General features: G+C 42.5%; 1 protein-coding gene across 1 annotated transcript; it reads left to right on the forward strand.

The window, feature by feature from the left end:
• The first annotated feature begins 87 nt into the window (after positions 1–87).
• Positions 88–27,514, forward strand: DGAT2L6 (diacylglycerol O-acyltransferase 2 like 6). The gene is made up of 7 exons (XM_002762961.6): positions 88–271; positions 20,374–20,484; positions 20,897–20,967; positions 21,735–21,939; positions 23,670–23,844; positions 26,357–26,568; positions 26,999–27,514. Exons 1-7 carry the CDS (start codon positions 187–189, stop codon positions 27,151–27,153), a joined length of 1,014 nt encoding a protein of 337 aa, XP_002763007.1. The 5' UTR covers positions 88–186; the 3' UTR covers positions 27,154–27,514.

Genomic DNA, 27,514 nt, shown 5'->3' on the forward strand with positions numbered 1-27,514 from the left:
CCTGGTGTGTGGGTAGGAACACGGGGCGGGGCAGTGGAGAAAAGGTTTGGTCAAGCCTGACAAAACCCCAGCAGCTAATCTCATTCCACGATAAGAGATTATAGCAAAGCATCTATAATCCACTCGGTTTAAGAAGTTTTGACCTTCTGGTTGGACTTCTTGCCACAACAGAACAGCACCATAACCATGGCCTTCTTCTCCCGACTGGATCTCCAGGAGGGTCTCCAAACCCTCTCTGTTTTGCAATGGATCCCAGTCTATATATTTTTAGGTGAGTGAACCCCAAGGGCTGGAGAGCACATAGGGAACAAACCAAAGGAGTGGCTAATCTCCAAATGAGGAGGGTTCCAAAGAGATCCTCTGGTTGGTCTCCACCCTCTGGGAAGGATCTGGCCAGCACAAAGGCTGGGAGTGAGGCTGCATCTGTTCTGGTTTAAAGATTACTCCAGGCCAGGCACAGTTGCTCCTGCCTATAATCCCAGCCCTTTGGGAGGCTGAAGCAAGTGGGTCACCTGAGGTCAGGAGTTCGAGACCAGCCTGGCCAACATGGTGAAAACCCATCTCTACTTAAAAAAAAAAAAATGCTGGCCGCAGTGGCTAACGCCTGTAATCCCAACACTTTGGGAGGCCAAGGCAGGCAGATCAACAGGTCAGGAGATGGAGACCATCCTGGCTAACATGGTGAGATCCGGTCTCTACTAAAATACAAAAAAATTGGCCAGGTGTGGTGGCACGCACCTGTAGTCCCAGCTACTCAGGAGGCTGAGGGAGGGGAATCGCTTGAACCCAGAGACAGAGATCGCAGTGAGCCGAAATTGCGCCACTGCACTCCAGCCTGGTGACAGAGCAAGACTCTGTCTCAGGAAAAAAAAAAGAAAAAAGAAAACATTAGCTGGGCATGGTGGTGGGCACCTGTAATCCAGCTACTTGGGAGGCTGAGGCAGGAGAATCACTTAAACCCGGGAGGCAGAGGTTGCAGTGAGCTGAGATTGTGCCACTGAACTCCAGCCTCGGTGACAGAGTAAGACTCTGTCTCAAAATTAAAAAAAAAAAGATCACTCCAGCCTTCTCAGGAGCTGCCCCCTATGAACTAGCTGAAAAGAGTGAGATTCAGGGACAGGGTAGAAGTGGTGGTGGCTGGCAGACTTGGTGTTACTAGGTAGGTATAGGGTGATTTTCTAGTCTACGATTCTGGTGAGAATTCTGGAAAATCTGAGGGCTGTCTGAGTGACTTCTTAGACAGAATTTTGAGAAAGAGCCAGTTATTTACTGGACTCACAGCACAGGAGTCAATAGTGTTGGGAAAATGGGCTGACAGCTCCAAGATTTTCCCTGCCAGAAACCAGGGATTTGTGGGCAGTCAATTTCAGGAGTATGCTTGAAAACTGAATGAGAAGAAATAATGTCATCCTGAATGATGAGACAGGTAGGAGACAGCTGGTTCCAACCCATGGGAGTCTATATGACCCTATAGGACCTGCTCTCAACCAGGGTCCTAGAGGCCAAAAATTCAGGGTAGATAAGGGGACTCTGAATTGGGATTAATAAAATTGCCTCTTTTCACTAACCTCTAATTGAAATGTAGTATTTCCTTCAATGATGAATGCAGACAATAAACCACGATGTGTTAGGAGTACCAGTGACTGTCAGTAGCAGACATCACAGAGATTTGCATTTCATATTACAGTTGTTGCAGGCATCTCGAAATTTCATTTATGTTCATGACTACTTCAAAATTCCAGTAGCTATTGGCACTGTCGTTAAATCTGTTTATTTAATGCATACATCAAGAAGCATATATGTTACTATATCACATTGTGGGTAATAGTCTGATAACTGAATTTTAATATAATGGGTTTCCTTTGTAAATCTGTGTATTTTGTTTTGTGCATTTAAACATATTATTCAGAGAAAGGGTCCATGGCTTCACCAGACTGCCAGAGGGGTCCACAGCCTTCTCAAAATGCAGACTCATTAAGCCTTATTAAAAATTAAAACATGCTAAGCCCATTGACGGCTTGACTTTAGCTATGTCGAGAGAAGAAAGTGATTTTGTTAGTAAACTTAGTTGTTTCTGGACTTTCATAGTTTCCATTTGTTTTCCTTTGCATTTCCCTAACTTCCTCAAAAAGAGCCCATTGATAAGTTCCAACCCTAAGCCAGGAAACTGAGAGGCACAGGAATGTCCTAAGAGACTTGCTATTGGGGTGGCAGCAATCGTTTCAAATCTAGATCCCAGAAAGAGTGGGCAGAGATGGGGCAGAGAGAGAAGGGGAAAGAGGTCAAAAGAGGATGAGCTATGTGAGCGAGTCCTTTTAGGTGTAGGCCCTCTCCCACCCAAGAAGGCTCTTCTGAGGCAGCTTTTCTAATTAAAATGCACTCATTTTTCTCCCAGAAAGTGATTCTTTTTCATATATTTTCTTCTCTATTTCATTTCCCCACTCAAAGGACATTGTGTCTTGCTGGGTATAGGGTAGAGAGTATATCAGATAACTGGATATTTGAGGGACCAAGTAGGTGAGGATTAGCCTCCATGTAATGACCCTTTACCCTCAAATCTCACCAGTTTCCAGTTGTCCCAGAAGAGTTGGCAGAATGGAGTGGGGATGTTAGGGACACATGATTATACCTACATGTCTTCAATGGAAACACATAACAATAAATGGGGCCAGGCTTGGTGGCTCACCAATAACAATAACTCTCTAATTTTCCCTCCCTCCAGGCCCTGGCAACCACCATTCTTCTTTCTGTCTCTATGAATTTGCCTATTCTAGGTATCTCATAAAATTGGAATTATTATTCCAATGTTTGTCCTTTCGTGATTGGCTATTTTTACTTAGTATAATGGCTTTAAGGCTCACCCATGTGGTATCATGTGTCAGATATCAGGTATCACAGCACTTTGGGAGGCCAAGGCGGGCAGATCACTAGGTCAAGAGATCGAGACCATCCTGGCCAATATGGTGAAACCCCATCTCTACTAAAAATACAAAAATTAGCTGGGCACACTGGTGCACACCTGTAGTCCCAGGTACTCGGGAGGCTGAGGCAAGAGACTCACTTGAACCCAGGAGGCGGAGGTTGCAGTAAGCTGAGATCTTGCCACTGCACACCAGCCTGGCGACAGAGCAAGACTCCATCTCAAAAAAAAAAGAATAAATGTGATTTTTTTCACCTGAAGTTATTTTTATTGCAGTACAATACCTAGAACATAAAATTTACCATCTTAACTATTTTCAAGTGTGAACTAAGTACATGTCATTAAGATGGCCACCATCCATCTCCAGAATTTATGTTCCCAAACTGAAACTCTGTATCCATTAAACAATAACTCTCTAATTTCCCCTCCCTCCAGGCCCTGGCAACCACCATTCTGCTTTCTGTATCTATGAATTTGCCTATTCTAGGTATCTCATAAAATTGGAATTATTATTCCAATGTTTGTCCTTTCATGATTGGCTATTTTTACTTAGTATAATGGCTTTAAGGCTCACCCATGTGGTATCATGTGTCAGAAATTATTTCCTTTGAAAGGCTGAGTAATACAGTGCCTTGTGTGGATATGCCACATATTGTTTCCCATTCATCTGTTGATGGACATTTACGTTGCCTTGACGGCTTGGCTACTGTGAGTAATGTTGCTATGACTATAGATGTACAAACATCTCTTGGAGACTCTGCTTTCAATGCTTTTGATATATAACCAGAAATGGAATTGCTGGATCACACAGTAATTCTGTTTTGACTTTTTTGGGGGGAAACTGCCATCTTGTTTTCCTCAGTGGCTGCATAATTTTACATTCCCACCAACAGTACACAGGAGTTCCAATTTCTCCATGTACTCACCTATACTTACTTTCTGTTTTTTAAATAATACCCATCCTAATGGGTATGAGATGTTATCTCACTGTGGTTTTGCTTTACACTTCCCTGATGGTCAGTAATGTTGAGCATCTTTTCATGTGCTTGTTGGCCATTTGTTTTGACTTCTTTTAGACCGATTATCTTTACCATTCCATTTGTCTTTTTCTTCTAGTTTAGGTGCCATATATCCTGTTTCTGTTCTTTTAGTGATTATGCTAGAAATTACAACACAAATCCTGGGTCTTGAAGGTTACCAAGGTAGCTTCACTGTCCAACAGGGCGTGATGCCCACAGAGGTGCCTAAAACATTCAAATATGTTCAATCCAACAGTTACAGAGTAAATACTAATGATAAGCTCTTGGGCTGTCCTTGCTGTGAGATCCTTACAGGCTCCTTACTATCTAGCAACAGAGATCAATCAATCATTCATTCAACCATTGTCCCTATTTTATGTGCCAGTGCTCGACATATACACAGATCACTATAATGTAAGAAAGACTGTGGTGAGTGAAAGAGCCATGACAAAGTGATATTAGGGCATCAGAATAAGAAAATATTATATGAGTTGAACAGATCAAGGGAGACAGAAAATGAAATCAGTGTGGCATGGCAAACAGGACGTGAGTTCTGGAGTTCATCAGACTTAGATACCAATTAGCTGTGTGACTCCAAGTGCTGTAATCACTCTAAGTCTCAGTATCCCCGTCTTCTCAGCCTGGACCATGGGAAATGCTCATACAGACATGTCTACCTCCCTCCCTTCCTTCTTCCTTTTCTTTCTTGCCCTCTCTCCTTCCTTCTATCTTGCTCAGAGCCTCCCTCAGTGCTTCGCCTCCTTCCCAAATGATGTTTAGAATCATGGCTGATTACTGAGCATTACTGGAAGTGATGGGGGAGGAAATAGAGATAATGGAGAAAAGGCCGAGGGACAAGAAGGAGGGAGGAAGCAAGAAGAGAGGAATGAGAAGATGGCTTGGAAGAGATTTGGAATACAAATATTCATGTACTTCGAATTAGGCAGTGGCTCTGACAGCCCCTCTGAGGGCCAGCTTTCATTCAGAGGATGGCTTTCCATCATCTCTTCTGGGCTTGTATCACCATCCCCCTAAACTATCTCAATATCCTTTTTCCTGATCCTCTAACATCTGATCTCCACCCTCTCCAATCTATTCCACTGCCTGCTCCTGGAAGTCTTTCAGAAGCATCTTTGATTACATCCCTCTCCTGCTCAAAAATAGTCAGTGATTTCCCATTGACTACATGATGATGTATAAAGGTGTCAGCCTGGGCATTCAAAGCCCTCCTCCACTCTGGTGGCCAGCTCTTCCTCCTACTCTTCCCTACATGTTCCAGGCAATCCATTCGCTAAACAAACAAGAAATGTACTCTCCCACTCCTTCACCTCTGCTCCTACTACTCCCACTACTCCTGCCACTGGAAAGATGCCATGATAGCTCTTCCTGGACTATCCAGGGACAGCACCTCCTTTTAGATATTACTCAAGTTGTATCTTCTCTGAAACATTTTCCAGACAACCCAAAATGACATAGCCTCTGAAAGTCTAGAACACTTTGTAAACAATAGGCTGGTAGCAGTCATTTTATCTTTTCTGCCCTCTACCCAATAAGCTTCATGAGAATAGGAGCCCTTTCTTACCATTAATATATCTCATGTAAGATCAAGCTTTACACTAATTCGACGGTTTTCCAGATTGCTTCTTCCTTGGCAGAAATCTTTAAATTTGCTCTTGTTCTTTTTTCTCCCCCTCAGACATCCTTTTTTGGTGTGTGGGCCTGCCCTCTTTCTCTGGTTTCTGATACTGTAAAAAATAGAATAGGCTGGGTGCAGGGGCTCGTGCCTGTAATCCCAACGTTTTGGGAGGCCGAGGTTGGAGGATCACTTGAGCCTGGGAGTTTGAGACCAGCCCAGGCAACATAGTGAGACTCCATCTCTACAGAAAAAAAATTAAAATAAAAAAATTAGCCAGGCATGGTGGTGCATGCCTGTGGTCCCAGCTACTGTGCTGGCTGAGATGAGAGGACCATTTGAGCCCAAGAAATAAAGGCTAGAGTGAGTTATGGTCATGCCATTGCATTACAGCCTGGATGACAGAGCGAGACCCTGTCTCAAAATAGATAAATAAAAATTGAACATTGTCTTCAGAGTCAGATAGACCAGTTCTGTCACTTACTTGCTACGAGATCTTATGCAACCAAGTCTCTGTTATTTTCTATGTGACCTTGAGCAAGTAAGTCATTCACCCTGACATAATAGAAACATCATAGTACCTGCCTCTCAAGACTGTTCTGGAAATCTCTGAGGTGAGGGAATCCTCAATACATGTTAATTTTCTTCCCTTCAACTGTTGCAATTGATATTACTCGGAGCCCAACCAGCGCTAGGCTCCAAAATACTTCCAACCTTGCCAAACTTGCCACTCGATCAACAGAGGAGTGACAAACACTCCTCTGAATTCTGATTTTATTGCATCTTCAGGAAGAATAATAACTAGGTTCTAGAAAATAAAGCAGATAGAGACTTTTTTTTTGAGACAGAGTCTCGCTCTGTCACCTAGGCTGGAGGGCAGTGATGTGATTATAACTCACTACAGCCTCAAACTACTGGGCTCAACAATCCTTCTACCTCAATTTCCTGAATAGCTGGGACTACAGGTGTGCACCACCATGATCAGTTACCTTTTAACTTTTTTTGTAGAGATGGGAGTCTCACTATGTTGCCTGGGTTGGTCTTGAACTCCTGGGGTCCAGTGATCCTCCTGCCCTGGCCTCCCAACATGCTGGGATTACAGGAGTGAGCCACCATATCTGACCTAGACTTTGATGCATTCCCAGCATTCCCACACGCCCCATCACGGCATCTTTCACTAATCCCCTTCCATCACCCCAGCATCAAATCAGCTGCGTTGGGCTAAAAATTCTACCTCCTTGGTGATTTTCAAATTGGTATGTCAAATAGTAGCCTATTTCACATTCCCATTGGCTTTCATCTGAACGTTGAAACTCCTAGCTGATCTCCTTGCCTATAGTTTCTCTTGCTCTCACAGTTATTCCGGATTATCTTCCTGAAACAGACACGATCATGCTACTCTTCTGCTTTCTGCTTAATAACCTTTACTGGCTTCTCATTCCCTTCAGCATCAGGCCTAATCTCTCCAGTTTCCTTCCCAGCTTCATCTCCTTTACCACAACTTCCTTATGCTGCCTGTGTTTTTGCAGGTAATAGTGTTACTCACAGGCCTTGGACTCTCCCACCTCTTGGCCTTCGTTCGAGCTCTTCTTTGTGCATGCAGGACCCTTCCTCTACCAGTCCATCTGACAAAAATCCAAGCTTTCCTCCAAAATTCAGCTTTGAATCTTACCTTCCACAAAAAACTCAGAGGTTCTGGAAGACAGGAATTATGTTCTCCACATGTATTAATATGAGTTAATACACATGAAGTACTTAAAATAGTTATTGCCACATTTGTAGATTCAACAAATGCTATCTACTTTTTTTCCTAAAGCTTGGAGTAAAGATATATGAGCTGTGATTCTCAGTTTCTTCATCTGTAAAATGAGCTAATAAAATTGTCTACCTATGAGGATTGCAAGAGCATTAAATGAGATAATATACATTAAGTGCTGAACATAGTGCCGTTTTACAACAAATGCTTAATACATGGTATCAAGGACCATGCTTGCATTATTTTTATCATTTCCATATTTACTCCCTTCATCCTCCTCTTTTCAGTTCCCAACTCTGTCCCCATGGCTTTTAGCATAGAGATTTCATATGAGGTAGGCTCGTCAATGTTTACTAAATTATTAAATTACCTGTTACTCCTACAAGTTCTTATATTTATAGTTTATTTGGATCCAACAAGTAATCACAAAGCCACAGATATTCCTTTTTGACAAACCACCCATTGTTTTTGTTTTTTTTTAATCTCTGAAGGCACTGAGCCAAGTGACTAGATTTGGCAGGCATTGCCAACATTCAGATTTAGGTCATTGCCTTGAAACATGAAACATAATGTTTCTACCCATAAGAATGATAGGTTTTCACCTTACACTGGAAATAACTGGTTTTCTATATCCTTACACACACATGCACACCTTATAACTTCAGAAGGCCTTTCCTTGTTTGGAATAAGTCATTGGTGGTTTCTCTTCCTATTAACTTTCACCTACAACTTGGAGAATTTTGAACTTCTTCCTTTACTGCAATTCAATGTAATGAACATTTATTATAAGCTTTCTCTCTGTGCTTGGCACTGTGCTGAAGGCTGTTTTTAAGAAGCTGACTGTCTAATAGGGAGATGGACAGACATACGAGGTACTAATTACACAATCAAACAAAATGAACCAGAACCAGATAGAAACACGAGTAATGTCTTAGGGGTGTGCAGAGGAGGGAGTCCTTAATTTGACCAGGAGATGAGCAAAGGTATCACAAGGAAGTGTCATTTGAGCTAAACCTTAAAGCCTGAGAGAATTTTGATAAGCAGAACGTTGGGAAGAGAGTAATAAAAATAAGGGAACGCCATCATCAAAGGCACAGACACGTGAATTATATGGTGAGTTGATGGAATGGGAAGTAGACAAAGGTAGTCAGGCCCCTGTTTCCTATACTTTAGCCATTTGTGTCCAACCTTCTGACTCTTTCCACAGCTGTGTACCACCTATGCTATTATTAATTAATGTACTTTTCCTTCAAATTAATTCATCTCTGTACCCTAAATTAATGTATTTTAACAGGAAACTTTATATTGCTACCATGAATTTGTTTTTATTCTCTATGCATAACTTTTCGTCCATACACCACCTTGGATCATCTAATGTCCCTAAGGGTATGGGAACACTAGGCTGAGAAACACTTTGAGAAACACTAGGCTGCAGCATAAGGAGTGTGAGTACAGGTACTGAGGCATGAGGCTAGGAAGATATATGGGGCTAGGTCAGTCAGGGCCTTGAATACCAAAGCCAATGTGTTCAGCTTTATTCTGTCAGCAGTGGGAACATATTAATGATTTTGGAGAAACCAAACAACATTATGTGATTGTGCTTCTTAAAAATGTCTGCAGTAGCGTGGAAAATGGATTGGAGGGGAAAAAACCAATAGCTAAAGAGCAGACAAAAAGCTACAGTCCAGACTAGAAAAATGCAAGTCCTGGACCATAGCAGTAGCAATGGGGACACAGGCAGGAAGACTGATAGGAGAGGTTTTTGTAGAAAGGGAAAGAAGTCAAAGATGGCCTAAAAATATTGAACCTATGACATTTATCTTGAGACCTGAAAGATGATTAGGAACTAGTCAGACAAAAAGCTGAAGAGTTTTCCAGGCAAAGGGGTTTGCATGCAGAGAAGCCCTGAAGCTAGAGAGCACTTGAAGGAGCTGGAAGAACAGTACAGTGGAATGCAAAGAACAAGGTGGTGGCCAGGGGCCAGATCACCAAGATCTCCTAACCCTTCTAAACCAGGGTCAGGAAACTGGACTTGATCCTAAGGGCCTCAGGAAACCATGTTAATTGCTGAATTGTTAAATTACCATATACTCCCACAGGTTCTTATATTTATAGTTAAATACAGTAAGTAATCATAAAGCCACAAATATGCCTCTTTGACAAACCAGCCATGTCCTTGGCTACATTCTATAGAGTGACAAAGACAGACTTGCATTTAATGCACTGGCTGCATTATGGCTCAAATGGAAGCAGGCGGCCTATTTAGAAGACACTGGTGGTCATCTAGGTGAGAGATAATGGTAGCTTTGACCAAGTGGTAGCATGGAAGTGGAAAATAGAATAATTTGAAAGATATCTGGAAGGCAAAACTGGCAAGAATTGGCACCTGACTAAAAGGGAAGTAACAGCTAGAGCTTAGTGGTTAAGAGTACAGTCTCTGGAGTAAGACAATCTTGGTTCTCAGCCCTGGCTCACTCACCTGCTAATGTAACCTTGGAACTATTTAACCACTCTGAACCTGAGGTCCTAATCCACAAAATGATAATAATTACTGTTTCCATGGGGTCTTTATGCAGATTAAATAAAATATGCCATGTGAAACAGTTTTACATAAGTGTACAATAGATATTGGCTATTAATCTATGGGGTAAGTGAGCAGGTGAGAAGAATCAGAGATGATTTGAAGTAAGGACCCATTTAGGTCATATTGGTACCATTTTTAACTTAAGCTAATAATCATTAGCAATTTGAGGCTACACAGGTTTAACTTTAATTTTAAAGTCAGGATCAGGGATAAAAAGAGACATTATGTAATGACAAAAGGGCTGATTCACCAAGAAAACAACTATTCTAAATGTGCACATATCAAATGATAGAGTTTCAAAATACATGATGCAAAAACTGATGGAACTGAAAAGAAAAATAGACAAGTTAACAATTATATTTGGAGACCTCCTTGACAACCACAATCAATCAAAACTCACTCAACATGAGATAAATAACCCATCACTATTCAATAATTTTAATTTAATCTTAATTTTAGAAGTTTAAAAACCTTCCAAAAGGAGATTTTCAGACCCAGATGGTTCCAACAGAAAATTCTACCAAACATTTTACAGAAGAAATATCACGAATTCTGTGTAATCTCTTTTGAGAAAACTTAGAAGAAAGGAACATTTCCCAACTAATTTATGAGGGCACATCCTGATACCAAAATCAGATAAAGATAGTACAAAAAAAGAAAAGAAAACTATAAACTAAGATCCTTCATGTATATAAATGAAAAAAGCAATAAAATATTAACAAATTGAATCCAGCAACACATTACAAAGAATAATGCATCACGACCAAGTGGCCTTTATTCAGAAAGACAAGTGTAACTATTTGAAAATAAATCAATGTAAACTACCATATTAACCATGTAAGCATGAAAAAAACCCATGTAACCATATCAATTGACAAACTCCAACATTTAATCATAATAATATCTGTCAGCAAACCAGGAATAGAAGGGAACTTCCTCAATCTGATAAAGAGCATCTACAAAAAAACCCTACAGTTAATATCACACTTGAAGATGAAAGATGAAATGCTTTCTCCCTAAGATTAGAAAAAAACAAGGATGTCCACTCTCACGACTTGTATTCAATGGCATACTAAAAGTCCTAGCAAGTGCAATATGGCAAGAAGAAAAAAGAAATAAATGCATACAGATTGCAAAAAATGAGAAATAAAACTGTCCTTATTTGTGAATGACATGATAGCCCATATGAAAAATCCCAAGGACTCTATTTTTTTTTTTTTTTGAGATGGAGTCTTGCTCTGTGGCCCAGGCTACAGTGCAGTGGCACAATCTCAGCTCACTGCAATCTCCACATCCCAAGTTGAAGTGATTCTTCTGCCTCAGCCTCCCAAGTAGCTAGGATTACAGGCACACACCACCATGCCCAGCTAATTTTTGTATTTTTAGTAGAGATGGGGTTTCATTGTATTGGCCAGGCTGGTCTCAAACTTCTGACCTTGTGATCTGCCCACCTCAGCCTCCTAAAGTGCTGGGATTACAGACATGAGCCACTGCACCCAGCAGACTCTATTTTAAATAAAACAAAAACCTCCAAGAACTAACAAATGAGATTAGCCAGTCACAGGATACAAGATCATGCCTAAAAATTAATCACATAGGCCGGGCGCGGTGGCTAACGCCTGTAATCCCAGCACTTTGGGAGGCCGAGGCGGGTGGATCATGAGGTCAAGAGATCGAGACCATCCTGGTGAACATGGTGAAACCCTGTCTCTACTAAAAAATTAAAAAATTAGCTGGGCATGGTGGCGCGTGCCTGTAATCCCAGCTACTCAGGAGGCTGAGGCAGGAGAATTGCCTGAATCCAGGAGGCGGAGGTTGCAGTGAGCTGAGATCGCGCCATTGCACTCCAGCCTGGGTAACAAGAGCGAAACTCCGTCTCAAAAAAAAAAAAAAAAATCAATCACATAAAAATTAATCACATTTCTATATACTAACAGAGAAGAATTGAAAATAGAAATTTGAAAAACAATACTATTTAAATACCTTCAAAAATAAAAGTGTTTAGGAATAAATCTAAAAAAAAATTCAGGATTCATAAGTTGAAAGCTGTAAAATGCTGATGAATAAAATAAAAGATCTAAATAATTAGAGGCATACCATGTTCACAGATAGGAAGATTCAACACAGTAAAGATGCCAATTGTCCTCAGATTGATCTATAAGTATAATGCAATTTAAGCAAAAATCACAGCCAGGGTATATTAGGTAATAGTTTTGCATAAATATTAAGTGTCCCAAATTTGATAATAGCACTGTGGGAGCTATAAGGGAAGAGAATATCTTTGTTCTTGCAAAATACATGCTGGAGGATTTAGATACAAAAGGTTGTAATCTCTGTGATGTATGTCAAATACAAACATATATGTATATATGTATATACTTACATTTTTACATTTAAAGATAAATCAAATGTAAAATATTGACAATGGGTAGACATACATGAAGATTATACAGGACTTTATTAAAATAATCTTGTTTTTTTCAAAATAGTTTAATTAAAAAACTCTCCATGAAGAGTTTTTATAGAAATAGACAAGCTGATTCAAAAACTTATACAGAAAAACAAAGGAACTACAATAACTAAAACAATTTTGAGAAAGAATAAAGTTAAAGGAATTATACTATCTGATTTTGAGACAGTATAAGACTACAGCAATCAGGACAGTGATGTTTTTGTGAAGGAATAGACATATTGATTCACAGAACAGAAAAGAGAGTTAAGAAATAGACACATGAACATGGTCAACTGATTTTTGACAAAGATGATAAAGGAAATCATCTGGAGGATGGAGGATGAATAAGTCTTTTCAATGAATAGTGTAGGAACAATCTGATGTCCACATGTGGCAAAATGAACCTTGACCCAAACATCAGGCTCTGCGAAAATTAACTCAAGCTGGGCATGGTGGCTCACACCTGTAATTCCAGCATTTTGGGAGGCTGAGGCAAGTGGATCACAATCAAGAGATCGAGACCATCCTGGCCAACATGATGAAACCCCATCTCTACTAAAAATACAAAAATTATCTGGGCATGGTGGCACGTGCCTGTAGTCCCAACTACTTGGGAGGCTGAGGCAGGAGAATTGCTTGAACCTGGGAGGCGGAGGTTGCAGTGAGCTGAGATCGTGCCACTGCACTCCAGCCTGGTGACCTGGTGAGACTATGTCCCCCCCAAAAAAAAAAATTAACTCAAGAATGACATCAACAAGATGGTGAATGGGAAGTTTATCACATCTCTCCAGAGCAACAATAATTTGGCAGCCATCCATGGACCAAAGTACCTTTGTGGGAATTTTGGACCCATGTATGATGTTACAAAACTCTAGTAGAGTCCAATGCCAAGGAAGGCTGTTTTGAGAGGGCAGGCCCACACCTAGGCTTGTTGACTGTGGTGAAGACTACAGACCTGAAAATAACCTCATCCCCCTGTAAACTCAGCTACAATGCCATTTGGCCTTGATTCTGCCACCAAAATCATCTGCCAAGGCATCCAGGAGGAGTCACAACCATCTGTGCCTCAAGTTATAGGACTGCCAACTTTGGTCCTAGCAATAGATCCTGAAGCACCCTTATAACTCAGCTCTGGTCACACTCTGCTGTAGTATGGGAACAGTCATGCCTGTCTGTTTTATAGGAGGTAAGCTTGCTAACCTTGGTATCACAGCAGATCCTGAAATAGCCCCATAACTTGGCTCCAGCTCCATTCAACTGTACAGGGCAGTCCTGTCCACCCAGGAACCTGACAGGAGACATACCTGTCCATGCCACTGGAGGCAGGCCTGCAGGCCTCAGTCTTGGCTATAGACCTTGAGGCAGCCCTATGACTTGGTTCTAGCCCTTCTTAGCCACAGTCCTGAGCCTGAGCTAGCAGAAGCCCTCCCTAAACCTGCTGAAATCAGTTTATAAAGACTGATTTGCTCCTTCAAATGCACAGAAAACAATGAAAGGCCATATAAATAACAAAATATCCAGCAAACATGACACCACTAAAGGAAACTAGTATAGCTCCAGTAACTGAGCCCAAATAAATGGAGATCTATTAAAGGCTTGACAAAGAATTCAAGATAATCATCCTGAAGTGCAGTGAGTTGTAGGAGAACACAGATAACTAAACTAAACAGAATCAGGAAAATAACACAGAAATGAAATGAGAAGTTTAATAAAGAAATAAAATCCATAAAAAGGACCCAAAAAGAAATCCTGGAGCTGATGTATGCAATGATAGAACTGAAAACTAAAATAGAGAGTTTCAATAGAAGACTTGATCATGCAGAAGAAAGAATCAAGTAACACAAAGATAGGTAATTTGACATTAGCCAATTAGAGAAACAAAAAATGAAAATGAGTGAAGAAAACATAAGGGACCTATGGGATACAATAAGTAAATGAATCTATTAATTATGGAAGTCCCATAATTTAGGAGAAGAAAAAGAGAGAGAAAAACAGAAAGCTTATTTCAAGAAATAACGGTTGAAAACTTCTCAAATCCTGAGAAAGAAATGGACATTCAGATTCATGAAGCTCAGAGGATCCCACACAAGATCAACCCAAAGAGGAATATCCTGAAGCACATTATAATCAAATTGTCAAAAGTCGAAGACAAAAGAGGATATTGAAAGCATTAAGAAAAAAGAGTCTCATCACATACAAGGGAATCTCATCAGCAAACTTCTCAGCAGAAATCTTGCAGGACAGGAGGGAGGAGGATGATACCTTCAAAGTGCTAAAAGATGAAAAACTGCCAGTAAAGAATACTATGACCAGCAAAGTGGTCATTCATAAATAAAGGAACAATAAAGACATTCCCAAAGCCAGGCATGGTGACTCATACCTGTAATCTCAGCATGTTGGGATGCTGAGATGGAAGGACTGCTTGAGGCCAGTTTGAAACCAGCTGGGGCAACATAGTGAGACTCTGTCCCTACAAAAATAAAAATAATAAAATTAGCCAAGCATGGTGATATCCAGCTACTTGGACTTCCAGCTACTTAAGAAGCTAAGGCAGGAAGATTGCTTGAGCTTAGGAGTTCAAAACTTCAGTGAGCTATGAGCATGCCACTACACATTAGCATGGGTGACAAAATGATACCTCATGTCTAACAAAAAAAAAGACATTTCCAGACAAATAAAAGCTAGGGGAGTTCATCACCTCTAGACCTGCCTTACAATAAATACTAATGAAAGTTGTTTAAGTTGAAATTAAAGGATACTAAGTAACAACATTTTTTTTTGAGATGGATTCTTGCTCTGTTGCCCAGGCTGGAGTGCACTGTGCAATCTCAGCTCACTGCAATCTCTGCCCCCTGGGTTCAAGCAATCTCCCACCTCAACCTCCTGAGTAGCTGGGATTAAAGGCATAGGCTACCACACTCGGCTAATTTTCGTATTTTTAGTAGAGACAGGGTTTCACCATATTGGCCAGGCTGGTCTCGAACTCCTGACCTCAAGTGATCCATCTGCCTCGGCCTGCCAAAGTGCTGGGATTACAGGCGTGAGCCACTGCACCTGGCCGTAACAACACTAAAACATATAAAAATATGAAACTCATTGGTAAAGGTAAATATATCATCAAATTCAAAATACTCATAATACTGCAATGATAGTGTGTAAATCACTTTTAACTTTACATCTTTTTATATCATGTATCCATTAACAAATTATTAGTGCTGTAGTGTTTTTTTTTAGCACTTTTGTCTCTTATCTCACGATAGAGTTAAAAGTGGAAATAGAAAGTATCTTGAGGCAAATAAAAATGGAAATACATCATACCGAAACAAATAGAATGCAGCAAAAACAGTTCTAAGGGGAAAGCTTATCATGATAAATATCTAAAGAAGAAAGAAATATCACGAATCAATAACCTAACTTTATATTGCATGAAACTAGAAACAAAATAAACTGACCCTAAGATAAACAAAAGTGACAAACCCTTAGGTACAATATTCAAGGAAAAAAGAAAGAGAATATCAAATAAATAAAATCAGAAATAAAAGAGGAGACATTACAACTGATAACGCAGAAATACAAAAGATCATAAAAAGACTCCCATGATCATGGCATAATCATTGAAAAAGAAAAAAGAAAAAAGAAAAAAAAGACTACCATGAACAATCATATGCCAACAAATTGGATAACCTAGAAGAAATGGATATGTTTCTAGACACATACAACCTACCAAGAATAAATTATGAAGGAAGAAAATCTAAACAGATCAGTGACAAATGAGATTTAATCGGTAATCAAAAACCCCCCAACAAAGAAAAGCCTAGGACCAGTCAGCTTCATGGGTGAAATCTACCATGCACTTAAAGAAATTAATGCCAGGCTGGATGCAGTGGCTCACATCTGTAATCCCAGCACTTTGGGAGGCTGAGGCAGTCAGATCACCTGAGGTCAGGAGTTTGAGACCAGCTCAGCCAACATGGTGAGTTTGAGATCAGCCTAGCCAACATGCTGAAAATACAAAAATTAGCCAGGCCTGGTGGTGTGGTCCTGTAATCCCAGCTACTCGGGAGGCTGAGGCACGAGAACTGCTTGAACCAGGGTGGTGGAGGTTACAGTGAGCCAAGATCATGCCACTGCACTCCAGCCTGGGCAACAGAGTGAAACTGTGTCCAAATGAAAAAAAAAAGAATTAACGTCAATCCTTCTCAAACACTTCCAAAAAACTGAAAAGGCAGGAGCACTTCCAAACTCCTTTTACAATGTCAGTACTACCCTGATACCAAAGCTAGGCAAGGATAGTGCAAAAAAAGAACATCACAGGCCCATATCCCTGATGAACATAGATGCAACTTTGGGAGGCCGAGGCAGGCAGATCACCTGAGGTTGTGAGTTCGAGACCAGCCTGATCAACATGGGGAAACCCTGTCTCTACTAAAACACAAAAGCCATTTCACTCCAGCCTGGGCAACAAGAGTGAAACTCTGTCTCAAAAAAAAAAAGAAAGAAAGAAAAATACAAAAATGAGCCAGGTGTGGTGGCGGGCACCTGTAGTCCCAGCTACTCGGGAGGCTGAGGCAGGAGAATCACTTGAACCTGGGAACAGAGGTTGCCGTGAGCCAGGATCGTGCCACTGCACTCCAGCCTGGGTGACAGAGAGAGACTCCATCTCAAAAAAAAAAAAAAAAAGAATAAGTTCTGGGTATCTAATGTACAGCAGCATGGTGACTATAGTTAATAATACTGTATTATATGCTTGAAATTTGCTAAGTGAGTAGATCTTAAGTGTCCTCACCTCTAGCCACACACATGAAATGTAACTATGTATGGTGGTGGATGTGTTGATTAATTTGATTGTTGTAATCATCACACAGAGTATACCTGTGTCAAATCATCACATTGTGCACATTGAATATACACTATTTTTATTTGTCAATTATACCTCCATAAAACTGGAAAAATTAACTTGAAGTGGACTGTAGATCTAAATATAAAAAAAGAAAACTGTAAAATGTTTAGTAGAAAACATAGGGGAGGCCAGGTGCAGTGGCTGACACCTGTAATCCCAGAACTTTGGGAGGCCAAGGCAGGAGGATCACTTGAGACCAGGAGTTTGAAACTAGCCGGGGCAAATAGCAAGACCCTGTCTCTACAAAAAAAAAAAATAGAAAATAAATTAGCTGGGTGTGGTGGCATGCTCCTGTAGTCCCAGCTACTCTGGAGGCTGAAGTGGGAGGATTGCTTGAGCCCAGGAAGAGGAGGTTGCAGTGAGCCAAGCTGAGATCATGCCACTGCACTCCAGTCTGGGTGACAGAGCCAGATCCTGTCTCCAAAACAATAAAAGAAAGAACAGGGGAAAATCTTCATGACATGAAATTAGGCAAAGTGTTCTTTCAGTTTGACACCAAAAGCACAATCTGTAAAAAAATAAAATAAAAATAAACTGGACTTCATCAATATTAAAAGCTTTTGCTCTAAAAAGGACCCTGTTACAAGAATGAAAGATAGACACAGACTAGGAGAAAGTGTTTTCAAATCACATATCAAACAAAGAACTTACATCCAAAATGTATAAAGAACTATCAAAAGTCAACAGTAAGAAAACAAACAACTCACTGAAAAATGGGCAAAAGATTTGAATGGACACTTCACCAAAGAGGATATATAGAAAGCAGACAAGCACATGAAAAGCTGTTACACACCATTAGGTATTAGAGAAATGCAAGTTAAAATTATGATGAACTACCAATGCACATATATTAGAATGGCTTGAACATCTTCACTACAAACTAAATTAGGAGGCTACCTATGTGAACTTGCTCTTTAATAACCCTGTCCAAGATGCCTCACTTGAATGTGACAAGAGAAATTGGAACCATCTCCTGGTATCAAGGCCATAATACCTCAGGGAATGTCACACGTATATAAATGCTTGTTCTTCACCATTCCTTCTTCAGATACCCTCACTTTATGTCACGAAACTCTTTTTCAGTTAGATTCAGCTCTTCCACATTTGGTCTCTGTTTCTCCTATATCTTTAAATTCCACTTTTGTCACCATACACAACACTGATGACAGTCAGGCTGGGTATGGAAAACTTGGTCTCAAAAAATGTTCTTGGCCGATCGTGGTGGCTCATGCCTGTAATCCCAGCACTTTGGGAGGCTGAGGCATTTGGATCACTTGAGGTCAGGAGCTCGAAACCAGCCTGTCCAACATGGCGAAACCCCGTCTCTACTAAAAATACAAAATTAGCTGGGCATGGTGGTGCATGCGTGTAATCCAAGCTACTCGGGAGGCTGAGGCAGGAGAATCGCTTGAACCTGGGAGGCGGAGGTTGAAGTGAGCCAAAATCGTGTCACTGCACTCCAGCCTGGGCAACAAGGGCAAAACTCCATCTCAAAAAAAAAAAATAAAATAAAATAGTTCTTAGTTTCCGGCCGGGCCACACCTGCAGTTCCACTAGGTTCCACAAGGGGGATGGTGTTGCCCAGATAAGGGCTCTTAGACTGCCTTTAGGACTCGTGGATAAATGAATGAGATAAAAGGCACACAATTAACCTATCTACACTTTTTAAATAACATCGCATTTAAATAATATAATACATGCTGACCAATAGTAATCATTTAAGTTTATTATTGAAGAGAGAAAACATTTGCTTATTTCTTTTTCAGTCAGTCTACAGATAATTGTTGAACACTTAACTGTGTGCCAAGCTCTCTTCTAAACACCGGGGATACAAAAAGAAATTATTTGAAACAAGATATAAAAGAAATGATACAATTAGGCTAACTTTAATTAGTGATGGTTCTTATTTAACTTTATCTGAGTTTTCTTCTGAAGCTTAACTGGCAAATTTACTCTCCTCTTTGACCCCGAAGGGCAAAGATATCAAGGCCTTTCTCCATGGCAGGCTTCCCATAAAATTCCTCCCACCACTCTTTCCTGTCTAATTCAAATGCTTACAACAACCATCTCAACTGTGCTTATCAGGGGAATTCAGCCTAGCACAAGGTTTCTTCTACTCCATAACATGACTATTTAAAGCACTGTCCACTCAGCCTTTTTCCTGTTATTTTCATTTATGTCCAAAATGCAAGAGACAAAGAGCTGGAAGGTAACTCTTGAGTTTCTTTTCCTTCTTTGAAACATTTATCTGCCATGACATGGTACCTGGTCAAAGAAGTCATTCCCTTAGTTAGGTCTTTTTAAATCAACCATATATATACTCAGCCCCTCTTTCTCATGAATGCAGATTTTTAAATGGAATTCATTCCCACGGCTGTAAGATGTGTCATGTTTGTAATTACTGGCTGCTGTGACCATTTACCAATACAGACTTCCCCTTCTGAACCTTTGTGACACTTTTGAATGGAACAAAATGAACACAGTAAAATGTTTTTTGTTGTTGTTGTGGGGTTTGTTTGTTTAAAGATAGGATCTTGCTTTGTTGCCCAGGCTGGTCTCAAACTCCTAGGTTCAAGCTGTCCTCTTGTTTTGGCCTCCCAAATTGCTAGGATTGCAGGAGAGAGCCACCACACCTGGCCTACTAGAATGGTTTTTAATCCGTGTTTACTTTTCAGCATCAAACAGCCTGTACACTGCAGGTAACCTCCCTGCTGGAATATGCAGACTTAGGAGTTCAGCAAAGGAAAGAGGGTCAAGCTTTCAGAAAGAATTTCCAGAGGTCCCAGAATGGGGATGTCAATTACCAGCCCAATGTGCTCTTCTTCCCATTCACCAAGCTGTGCCGTCCTTTGACCCCAACTTCACGGTTCTGCTCTTTCTTCAATTCAGTTTGGCCATCAAGGAGACCCAGATCCAAGGGCTCAGAGGCCTGCCTAGACCACAACAGAGACAAGTGGAGGGTGAGGGGTTAGGGAAGAGGGGAGAAGGAGAGAAAGGTCCCACACTGGCCTAGCCCTGCTCCCGTAGTGTAGAGCAGAGGGCGGGGTTATGAGAGGTATACTAAAATTTGAAGGGAACTAAAAGGCTTGAACCTTTTGTGTCTCCTCAGGAGCTATTCCCATTCTCCTTATACCCTACTTTCTGCTGTTCAGTAAGTTCTGGTCCTTGGCTGTGCTCTCCTTAACCTGGCTCGCCTATGACTGGAACACCCACAGTCAAGGTAAGAGACAGGGGCACAATGGTGGTCCTGTTTGTGCCAAGGATGGAAGCACAGGCAGAGGGAGGTGGAGGGAGAGGTGGAGAACTCAGGGTAGGGGAGAAGAAAAGGAAGGGGAGGGAGAACAGAGAGCAAAACTCAGCAGGGACAGAGGTCTCTACCAGGCTGCTCAGGAAGAATTATGAGGTGGAAGTCTCCTTAGACTATTTTCCTGTCACCTTTCTGGTCAGCTCTAGTGGATCAGGGGCTTCCTATGTCCTAGGGATTGGATTCAGGGACAGTACTTAGAGTTCTGAGGTGTCAGAAGGAGGCCCCTCCTGTGACCTGAGGACTGCAGGCAGAACTCTCCTCTTCTGGGAGAGGTAGAGGTACTGCAATGCCCTATGTACTCTTCCCTTCCCTTATGCACCCACAGGTGGCAGACGTTCAGCTTGGATACGAAACTGGACCCTCTGGAAGTATTTCCAAAATTACTTCCCAATAAAGGTGACTACCCTTCTTCTGGGTGCCCTCAGTCCCTGTTGTCTAGACTCTTGTTCCCTACTCAGCTCCATGTTTTCAGAGGTTTTGGTGGTCAGCAGTGAATGTTGAGGCCCAGAGTCATAATGGCCCAAGGCAAGGGCCCAAGATTGGGCAAAGAGTCATAATGCAGAGCAAAGGCTGAGTGGATAGTGCTTTAAATAGTCATGGTATGGAGTAGAAGAAACCTTGTGCTAGGCTGAATTCCCCTGATAAGCACAGTTGAGATGGTTGTTGTAAGCATTTGAATTAGACAGGAAAGAGTGGTGGGAGGAATTTTATGGGAAGCCTGCCATGGAGAAAGGCCTTGATATCTGTGCCCTTCGTCAAAGAGGAGAGTAAATTTGCCAGTTAAGCTTCAGAAGAAAACTCAGATAAAGTTAAATAAGAATCATCACTAATTAAAGTTAGCCTAATTGTATCATTTCTTTTATATCTTGTTTCAAATAATTTCTTTTTGTATCCCCGGTGTTTAGAAGAGAGCTTGGCACACAGTAGGTGTTCATAGATGGGCAGGTGGGGAGACAGGTGGATGGCAGCCTCTCCTGCAGTGGCAGACCCAGTCAGCCTCTCTGACCATCGTGAGCCCTGGCAATCCTATGACAATAACGACATCCCAGCGAACAGGGATTGGGGGCTCCTGGAGGGAAACAGGCTACCTGATGGGATTTGAGTCCACACATCATTTCTTCCTCCTTTGTAGCCAATGCTCTGACTCAATCTCCCTCTAACAGCTGGTGAAGACTCATGACCTTTCTCCCAAACACAACTACATCATTGCCAATCACCCCCATGGCGTTTTCTCTTTTGGTGTCTTCATCAACTTTGCCACTGAGGCCACTGGCATTGCTCGGATTTTCCCATCCATCACTCCCTTTGTAGGGACCTTGGAAGGGATATTTTGGATCCCAATTGTGCGAGAATATGTGATGTCAATGGGTGAGTATAAGAAATAATAAATTCTATTTTTTTACCTACTTCAGAGCTGCAACCCCAATAAGTCCTGACAATCACTCCCTGCTTGAAACATACATGATAGAAAACGAGTCCAGAGCACCCTGGGCCAGTAACAGGAGTATGTGGCTGAACATTAGTTTCTGTCCAAGACCTGGGAGCAGGGTTTGGTTGGGCAGCAGAGGAAGTTACAGGCATTCATAAGAGTCACCAGTACTTTTTTCAGAGGGAGAACCAGAAGGCTAGAATTCAGGACCAATGCCAAAGTGGAAATCCGAGGATGAAAGCCAAGAATTAAACACAAATGCAGGGAAAAGCAGGTGTGAATGGGATCGCTCAGGCAAACTTCACCAGGTTCTCTCTAGGATGTCGGCTGGCCTCTTTGGGCCTGTCATTTGTACACCATGGTGTCTTTTTTTTTTTGAGATGGAGTTTCGCTCTTGTTACCCAGGCTGGAGTGCAATGGCGCGATCTCGGCTCACCGCAACCTCCGCCTCCCGGGTTCAGGCAATTCTCCTGCCTCAGCCTCCCGAGTAGCTGGGATTACAGGCACGCGCTACCATGCCCAGCTAATTTTTTGCATTTTTAGTAGAGACGGGGCTTCACCATGTTAACCAGGATGGTCTCGATCTCTTGACCTCGTGATCCACCCGCCTCGGCCTCCCAAAGTGCTGGGATTACAGGCTTGAGCCACCGTGCCCGGCCACCATGGTGTCTTAAAAACATTTTGAAGTCTATCATACTAGCTAACACCCTCCTAGTCCGTGACTTTTATCTCGTGGGAACCCCTTCACACTTGCATAAAATGCCAAAGGATCAAGGATAGGCATTCCTCAGAGTATCCAGAACAACTTCCCCATGGTCAGCTTCAAGCCAGAGCACTGTGACAAATGTCCCTCTCTCTGGACGAACAGTCACCCTTCTGGACACCAAAAAACAACTGAAGCCAAACATGAAAAGGTAAGATACATTTCTCTGGAGGGGCCAGGTGGGACCACTAGAGTCCCAGAGGATGCTTCTACTCTGCTCTGAGGTTAGCATGGCCCTGGAGCAGGAATCTCTCTGAATGGCTAAAGTCTGGAAGGAATTTCTGCCATCCCAGTAGAGAATAGAAGATGAGCGCATGGCAAAGATGGGAGACAGAAGTGAGAAAGGCTAGATGATTGTTGTTAAGCAACAGGGTGTTATTCACATTTCATTATTCATCTACATTTCAGTTTGGCTTTGACAGGCTCAGGGGTCTGCCTACTCTCCAGAAACCCCAGCCATGGCTCCCCTTTGGCAGGTCACTCTTAGGGAAGCAGGTTGGTGATGGCTAGTCTCGATTACCCCTGGAGGAGAGAACTCTGGAGGATCTCCAGTGTTGTCAGCCTGGGCAGAGTGGAAGATGGCTGTGCTTCATGGGTAGCAAGGGATGAGGTGGGCTTAGATACAACTGACCTGAAATGTAGTAGACTATGGATGGTAGGAGGCAGAGAAACTCAGTATAGACCCAACTGTAGTAGCACAGACCCCCAAGGCAAACACCTGACCCTAAGGACCAACCTTAGGCTAAGACAGTCATAACCCAGGACACAAAGGTCAGAGACAGAAAGGTACAAACAGCAATAGTCAGAAAACAGAAGAACTGTCTCCAACAGAAGAGCCTGGGAAAAGCCTTTATCCCATCCTCAGGCATGAAGTGTTTTCTACCACTTGACTCTTTGGTTTCACAGGTGTGTGCCCCGTGAGTAGGTCAGCCTTGAAGTACTTGCTGACCCAGAAAGGCTCAGGCAATGCCGTGGTTATTGTGGTGGGTGGAGCTACTGAAGCTCTCTTGTGCCGGCCAGGAACCTCCACTCTCTTCCTCAAGCAGCGTAAAGGTTTTGTGAAGTTGGCACTGAAGACAGGGTGGGTTCCTAGGTTTTAGTGCTCTCTTGTCAGGGTGCCATAGGCCATCTGTAGCCCTCTCCAGAATGGTCTTCTCCCTGGGAAACCTGTTAGAGGGCCCCCATCTTCACTCTAATTCCTTCCATCTACCCCTTCACATTGTGCCTTGGGCATGTTTGGGCCTCTAGATACATTTCAGTGGGCACTTCTCTTACTTGAAGTTGGAGAAAGAACAGCAGAAGAAAACCTTTTACTTTCTGCCCTTTGGCCTGGTAGGCTGGAGGTGTGGGAAAGTGAGGCCTCACTCTATATCAACCTGTTAACTGAGAGGCCCTGAGAATCTCCCAACTGCAAGGGAGGCACTAGCTTTGATGCTGTGAGGATCAAAACGATGAATAAGACATGCACCCAAAGAGCATACAATCTGGTTTGAGAAATAGACCACATTCATTCAGCAGTTATTGAACACCCACCCTATGTCAAGCATAGTACTAGGCATGTAGGACATAAAAGTAAGTAACACCTGGTCCTCGCAAACTCAGAGTCCAGTATGGAAGAAGACAGACCCATGCACATGTAATTACCAAATACATGCAGAATCCAGCCACTTACTACCTAGACTACTAGCCCTGGCTTATTATCATCATCTTTCCCTGGATGATTAGGACACTTCTAACTGCTCTTCCTGCATATATTCCCACTCCTCCACCTGCAGGAGTTTATTCCCAGCTTCAGCCAGGATGCTCCTGTTAAGCATGAGTCAGATCATATCACTACTCAAAATGCTCCAGTGGCTCCCAGGTCACTCAGAGTAAAAGCTAAAGTCCTTACGGGGGCTTGTGAGATGCTGAATAATCTGGTCCTTAGCTGCCTCTCTGTTCTCATCACTCACTCCTCTCCACCTTCTCTCACTCCATCACTACAATGGCCTCTTTGCTGTCCCTCAAGCAGGCCACTCACTCCTGCCTTAGGGTCTTTGCTTTAGCTGTTCCCTGTACCTGGAACACTATTCCTCCAAATGACTGCTTGGCTCATTCCTTTACCTCCATCAAGTCTTTGCTCAAATGTCTCTTCTCAGCTGGGTGTGGTGACTCACACCTGCAATCCCAGCACTTTAGGAGGCTGAGGCGGGCAGATTGCCTGAGCCCAGGAGTTCGCGACCAGCCTGAGCAACACAGTGAAACTCCATCTCTACTAAAACACAAAAAAATTAGCCAGGTGTGGCAGCAAGTGCCTGTAGTCCCAGCTACTTGGGAGGCTGAGGCAGCAGAATCTCTTGAACCCTGGAGACAGAGGTTGCAGTGAGCTGAGATCGCACCACTGCACTCCAGCCTGGGTGACAGAGTGAGACTCCATCTCAAAAACAAAAAAAAAAAGTCTCTTCTCAATACAGTTATCTGACCATCTTGCTCTATTTTTTCCCTGTTAAACTTATCTTCTTATAGATCATCTATATCATTTATTTGTTTACCTACTATTTTCAATGTTTGTTGTCTTCCTCCCAAAGAAGGTAAGTTCCATGAAGATGGAATTTTTACAAATCCATTGTATTCACTGATACATCTCCAGTGCCTAAAACAGTGCTGGCACATAGAAAGAACTTAATATTTGTTAAATAAATGGAGCACTGTAATGGAAATGTGTACAAAGTGCTATCTGAGCATGAATTTATGGAAAGATCTTGACTCAGAGTAGAGGTTTCATAGGCAGGTAACATCTGAATTGTGAATTGAAAGGAGAAAGAACCCAGGCATTCAGTGAAGACCTATGGCATGTCAGGAGCTATGCCAGGGCCTAGGGATTCAAAGATAAATATGACCCAGTTCTTGCCTTTGATTGGCTTGCTGTCTACGGGAGGAGTCGGACAGGTAAAGAGATGACTGTAACACAGGGTTGGGCAGTATTAGTGTAGACGAGAGGTAAGCACTAGATGAGGGGTACCTAATCTGCACTGGGGGAACTGAGGTGGTCAAACAAAGTTCCTTCAAGGGGATGCAGTTGAGACTGAGCACAAAATTGAATGAGGCACATGAAGATAGAGGGAAGGCACTTCCACAGAGGGAGCAGAATGTACAAAGACACTTAGATGACAGAGTATGAGGCACACTTAGTATGGCTAAGCAGATTATAAGGAAAGAGTGGGGAGAGGAAAAGCTAGCCAGGGAGGGAAGGCTAGAACATAAAGGCCATAATGAAGCAGGATGGTGCAAACTGAGGAGCCCTAGAAGAATTTGAGAGGAGTGGTATGTCCAGATATGCAGTTTACAAAGAACACTCTGGTTGCTCGATGCAATGAAGACAGAGCTTTTGAGATTAGTTTCTTCCTACCATAGGAGAAGGCAGAGCAGCAGGTGCCCTCAGAGAGTTCAGCTGGGAGAGTGAGGCATGGCAGGAATGGGACATGTGGCTGGAGAGGTTTGGGTGCTTAGGTTCTTGTTCTACAGTGGGGAGGTTGGAAAAGTTTCCCACCGTGGAGAGGATTTTTCTGAGGAGCTTCCTCAGAGAGCTCACACTCCTGTTCCTGTCTTTGCAGGGCATACCTCGTCCCTTCCTATTCCTTTGGTGAGAATGACGTTTTCAATCAGGAGAAATTCCCTGAGGGCACGTGGCTAAGGTTGTTCCAAAAAACCTTACAGGACACAGTCAAAAAAATCTTGGGACTAAATTTCTGTACCTTCCATGGCCGGGGCTTCACTCATGGATCCTGGGGCTTCCTGCCTTTCAAGCGGCCCATTACCACTGTTGGTGAGCTTTCCAGTATCTCCAGATGGCCTGGTTCTTCATTTACTTCCCACATCCTTTAAGTCATCCATCAAGTCCATGGGGACCAAACTCATATCTGGGATGGGTAATGGGTGTGGTTGAGAGCAGGATGGATAGGACAACTAAACAGATAAGAGTTGTGGCCATTCATGGATGTGACATCAGCAACTGCCACAAGAGCATCACCATTCACACACATTCTGTCACCACTCTCCTGAGCTTGCTTGTATTCTCTTGAGCATGGGTTTGATTAGATGATCAGAGAACAACCACCAGGATGAGGCTGGAGCAAAGGGTAAGAATGAAGGAAGGGGAGGAAAGCCAGATACTGAATTTCAGTACATGGCTCCCAGTGAGGGATGGGTAGTTTGAGCTGAGGAGGGAACTCTGATGTTTGTCTCTTTTTTCATAGTTGGGGAACCCCTGCCAATTCCCAAGATTGAGAGGCCAAACCAGAAGACAGTGGACAAGTATCATGCACTCTACATCAGTGCCCTGCGCAAGCTCTTTGACCAACACAAAGTTGAATATGGCCTCCCCGAGACCCAAGAGCTGACAATTACATAACAGGATCCACATTCCCCTTTAATAAACCCCTAAAGCCATGGGATCCAAGAAGAGCCACAGGAAAAGAAGAATTCAGGGAGAGGGAAGGATTGTAAGGATGAGAGAACTTACATCCTATTTCTAGAACTCTGATTTATTAAATAATTTCTGGCTTGGAAATTATTAGTTCTAGCAATAGAGTCCTCTCCCAAGTTGCTAAGGCAGGCTTAGAAGAAAACCAGAGGGGCAGGGGAGGACTGGGGAGGGCTGGCCAGCCAGAGGAGCTGGCTCTATCACCCCTGGTTATTCTAGGGCAACAACCCAGTTTGGGAGTTTTATGAATCACTCCAGCCACTCTCAGATCACAAAAAATACTGTGCCC

The sequence above is a fragment of the Callithrix jacchus genome, chromosome X (assembly GCF_049354715.1).
Source record: "Callithrix jacchus isolate 240 chromosome X, calJac240_pri, whole genome shotgun sequence".
NCBI lineage: Eukaryota > Metazoa > Chordata > Mammalia > Primates > Cebidae > Callithrix > Callithrix jacchus.